Source organism: Trachymyrmex cornetzi, unplaced genomic scaffold, assembly GCF_001594075.2.
Source record: "Trachymyrmex cornetzi isolate Tcor2-1 unplaced genomic scaffold, Tcor1.1 scaffold45, whole genome shotgun sequence".
Taxonomy (NCBI): domain Eukaryota; kingdom Metazoa; phylum Arthropoda; class Insecta; order Hymenoptera; family Formicidae; genus Trachymyrmex; species Trachymyrmex cornetzi.
In genome coordinates this window covers 414,769-419,800 of record NW_017299289.1, presented here as the reverse complement: position 1 = coordinate 419,800, position 5,032 = coordinate 414,769, and the positions used below count along the sequence as shown (strand labels likewise).

Here is a 5,032-nt window from a genome sequence, read left to right as displayed (position 1 = left end):
CCAACCTTGGTTGGATTAATCTTTCCTATTGGTTGACGTCACCCGCTCTACCAATAGGAGAGCACAAAACGCCATTAATACAACCCAGGTTGGTGCAAACCTGGCCGGGCCGAAAACGCTATAAAATACGTTATGTTAGTTTCTAGTTTTGCGACCTGCAACCCGCGTTCTGCGTCTTATGGAGAATGGCCTTAGGGTGAGGTCCTATCAGGGTTGGGCACGTATAAAACTCAACGTATCATACGTGGTTTCATACATGGATGAAACTATTAGCGTTTTCGGCCCGGCCAGGTTTGCACCAACCTGGGTTGGATTAATGGCGTTTTGTGCTCTCCTATTGGTAGAGCGGGTGACGTCAACCAATAGGAAAGATTAGTCCAACCAAGGTTGGTGCAAACCCGATCGGGCCGAAAACGCTATATGTATAATACATCATAAGTTTCAGCCATGTAGTAAAATGGCGCTAGTCGCGTGCACATCACACCACATCACACGGGCACAGAGGCTGCTGCGGTCCACTTGTAACGTAACCTCAAACTATATTATACTGATTTACATATTCCAAATCTACAAAATAAAACAAATAATATAAAGACAAAAAACTTTTTGCTTTTTGTACGATCTGCAAAAAAACAATTCGTCATACTGCTGAAAGCAGATTAAAAAGCCACAGGTAAGTAAAATACAACGAACAATAAAACTTTATTTAACTTTTTCTTTAGTCTTGTCCAGTTTAGCCTTGTCCAGTGCTGTGCTATAACCGTGTAACCTGTGGGTGCTTTCCAGCAAGGACACAGTCAGACACTAGGGGTTTGTTCGCGTCGCATGCTCCAATATGTTCCAATATGCTCCTACCATAGCTCCTACTCACTCCAACGCGCTTGATAGAGTGAATAGGAGCTATCGTAGGAGTATGTTGGAGCATGCGACGCGAACAAACCTAGTGTAACACAGTGAATCATTACATCCTTGTTGTTTGCCTACGTTAAACAAGGATGAAATGATTTGCTGTGTTACACAGTGTCTGATTGTGTCCTTATCGGAAAGCACCCTGTATTTCGTGAGAAATGGGTTTAATACATGTTTTGTACGTATTATACTTCCTACGTAGGAAATGTAGGAAACCTCTCGCAGCGCTAAATTTCCCAACCCTGGGTCCTATGCAGCGGATCGTGCGTAAGCGGATTCGCGTATCGCCAATCACAGAATCATTCTCTTAGATATGCTTACGAAATTTGCAAACAGATCTAAGAGAATGATTCTATGATTGGCGATACGCGAATCCGCTTACGCACGATCCGCTGCATGGGACCTCACCCTTACGCAGGTTACGCCGCATGTGACGGCACCCTAAAGGCCTGTCTACAATACACAGAGTAAGAAGTAAGAGTAAGAAATTGACCAATCACAGTCGATTATTCTTCTCACATTCGACTGTGATTGGTCAATTTCTTACTCTTACTTTTTACTCCGTGTATTGTAGACGGGCCTTTATGGAATTTTGTGTGCAGCAGCCCGAAGCGAACGGTGTAAACGTAGCCATTGGTTGCATCATGGCTAAGGGCATGCGCAGTTTTGACAAGATTCAAATTGTTTGAAAGCCAACGATTTTCTAAGCGTCTGTTTTGTGATCCATTTTCATTTCGTTCCTACCGTTCTCTCAATATTATTCGTGATTTTCGACAGTATGGCTGAGTTTAGTACACCACCGAAAATGAGGAGGCTAAACAAAGCTAAATTAAATACGCCCATAGAAATACCAGCTTCACCTTTACTGGAAAAAATAGGCTATGGTACCGGTATGTATAATGTACCTCACAAATTCCTTTGTCATATGTACTTAAGTTACATCCTTAGATTTCTTCTCTGGAAGAAAATTTTATTCGAAATATAGTACATGTAACGTACACTATATATATATCGAATAAAAGTTTCTTTGATGAGTTTTTGGAATGTAGCCTTAATTAGACGCTCTGATTTTATTTATTTGCCAAATTGTAAAACCTACAGTGTGCTTTTCGTGTTCTGTTTCTTACGTTTTGCTGTTTTTTATTGCTTATTTTTTTCTTTTTATCCCATTTTCATTTTCTATCGCACAAGATAAAAGTTAAACTTCGAAAAAAACAAGGCGAGACATACAATTGTCTGCTGCAAAAAGGAAAAAATCAAAAGGAAAAGAAACAAAAAGTACATTATAGAATAGATTTCAATATAACAGTTAAATGAGTTTTCTTTGCAATGAACAAAATTAAAATATGAATAGAAAGAAAAGAAGAAAATTCAACCTTGAGTTTATATTTTTAAAACTGTATTAATAACAAAAATTAATTTTGATTTTACTTGCTGAGAATATATTTTTCTTAAGAATTTATCTTGCTTATTTAAGTGGATAATTTTGAATAGAAATACAAATAATTATATTGTTTTTTGAAAATAGATAGCTGTTGTATTTATATCTATAAATTCTTTTTTCCTGTCTGCTTAATAAAATTTCCTGCTTTAGATCCAAAAATATCTGATTATTGTATACAATTATATTTACTTTTCTATTTATCATTCAAATGATAAAAGGAATAAAAAATATTTAGAATGACTTGGACCAATTAATTTAATCAAGGATTGACGTAATGTATGTGATTAACTTATTATATAAAACTTGCATTATTTTGCCAAAATAGAGTTATTGTTCTTTATGATTTATATATAGAAAAAAAAACATATTAGAAATGATGAATCATATATAATAATTTTTTATCCTTTATTGTATAGCTATAATTGTAATTTTATTATCTATTAGCTTAATGCTAATTATTAATTAGCTAAAGCTATTAGCTTGAATCTACATTGTATTTTATTTCCATGCTTTTTATCAGGAGTTGCAGTATACATGTTTGAAAGATCGTCCAAAGTAGGCCGTGAACTCTCCCCATGGGCAGTAAAGAAACGGCTGAAAGGAAAAAGCAACAAGAGAAATGATAAGAATCTCAAATTAGAAGCTGATGTTCTACGACAATTGAATCATCCCAACATTATTGGTTTTAGAGCATTCACCAAAGGAGCAGATGGAAAATCTTGCTTGGCTATGGAAGCTCTGGATATGTCACTTGGTATTTATAGAACTAACTAACTTGAACATTTTAAATATGTGTTTGTATTAATATTAACATGGCAAATTAGGTGACAAAATTGAGAAGAGACGAGAGACTTTTAAAAACAAACCATTCCGAGCTAAGACCATTTTGAAAGTCGCTTTTGAAATTGCAAAAGGTCTCGAGTATCTACATCATACTGCATACATATTACATGGAGATATAAAAAGCTGGAACATTTTGGTGTCCAATGATTTCAACACAGTTAAACTGTGTGACTTTGGAAATTCATTACCCTTGACAAAATCTTTTAAAATAGACACATCAAAAGGCAATTTTTCTTATGTTGGAACAACATGTTGGAATCCTCCTGAGATTATATCAGGTACGTTTGCTTGTTCAATTATGTGTGTTATAATTTTTAAATTTACATTAAAATTGTGATGTACCAAGCTTATAATTCATAATTTTTTAAATCATTGCTTCAGAAATCTTATTTCTACATTTATGTTTGAGTTATGATATTCACGACTTATTTTTAAAAAAATTGTTAAATTTTTTTGCAGAAAATGGACCAGTGACAAATGCTGCTGACATTTGGACATACGGTCTTGTCCTTTGGGAAATGATAGCTTTATCGACACCTCACTGTGAAGATTTTAATGAAAATGAATCTTTTGATAGCTGCACTACATCTGAAGATACGAGAAATAATCAGCTTGATAAATCTGATGTTAGTATAAACGAAAATAAATATGGTAAGTAGCAATTTGAAATATGCCTGTTAATTATAATGTTATTTGAGATAAATTAGTAGAAATTAAATTAATAAAATAATCTTATTTTGTATAGGTACACGTCCAGCTCTACCTGCTATTGACTTCAGTAAAGATTATAAAAACATATTGGAAATATTTTTTGCATGTACCACTGTGGATCACAAATTGAGACCCTGCGCAAAAATACTAGTAAACCACTATAAAAAATACCCAGAATTAAAAAAAAAATAATTATAAGTTATAATTATGTAAATTCATCACATACATTTATTTTATATATATATATAATCATCAACATTAAAGTATTTTAAAATAAACTTCATTTGGAAGGTGTCTTATAAGATTATATAATATTTCTGAAATAGTTTCTAAAATGACGCGGTAATAAATAAAAGACATATTATCACTATTATAGTTACAGTGGAAATCTTGATTTTCCGCTGTAAGATAATATACTCATTATAATATCATTTTATCAAAAATAACTGAGCATCCAAGTGTTTATAATATCTTTCTATATCTGTGACTTCTCTATTCTGACTTTCTGAGTTGAACACGTCCACCGTCGATGTTATTCGTGGTTTTATTAGCAAAATATTCTATATTATTAATTTGTTGCCTCTAGAAAAAGATTCGAAATATATGTAAAGTATATATGTATAAATATTTTCTAAGTTCACGTTTAGTAATGCTACATAATTCATAAGATATAATTTTGTTACCAACAGCTTGCACTCACCTGTTTTTCGACTAGAAATGTTATTTCTGTAAACATATCTGATTTCTGTGAGATTTTTCCAATTTTAGAACATCATTATGTCTAATTGTTATGTATATTTCATAACTGTTGCTTAGCTATCTTACTATCTTCTATAAAATTTGCATATAATTAATCAGGTATTTGATACGAATAAAAAGATTTGTAATAAATACTATTGTAATGGTAAATTTATATTTACATTATCAACAAATAAGCTAGTTTCTTGAGCGTCGAGTATATGATCCAATTCCGCGCTAGTAACTAGTCGCCTTATTATTCAACAAATAGTATAATTAATGAATAATGTACATATACAGGGTGTCCCATTTTAAATGACAACCTCAAATTTCTCTTGAATAGTGCATTTTAGAGAAAAATGTTTCAAACAAATGTTTTGTGACTTC

At 32.8% G+C, this 5,032-nt stretch overlaps 1 protein-coding gene and 1 pseudogene across 2 annotated transcripts; one reads left to right on the top strand and one right to left on the bottom strand.

The window, feature by feature from the left end:
• Nucleotides 1–582: 582 nt before the first annotated feature.
• Nucleotides 583–4,099, top strand: LOC108764726 (lymphokine-activated killer T-cell-originated protein kinase). Of its 2 annotated transcripts, XM_018513075.1 has the most exons (6): nt 583–673; nt 1,687–1,799; nt 2,874–3,107; nt 3,178–3,474; nt 3,656–3,847; nt 3,942–4,099. In XM_018513075.1, the coding sequence occupies exons 2-6, from the start codon at nt 1,688–1,690 to the stop codon at nt 4,097–4,099; spliced, it is 993 nt and encodes a 330-aa protein (XP_018368577.1). In that variant the 5' UTR covers nt 583–673; nt 1,687. The 2 variants fall into 2 exon arrangements, with proteins under 2 accessions (XP_018368577.1, XP_018368576.1); XM_018513074.1 differs by lacking the exon at nt 583–673 and having other exon boundaries at nt 1,579–1,799.
• Nucleotides 4,100–4,321: 222 nt separating this feature from the next.
• Nucleotides 4,322–5,032, bottom strand: part of LOC108764705 (syntaxin-19-like) — a 10,732-nt pseudogene continuing 10,021 nt past the window's right edge.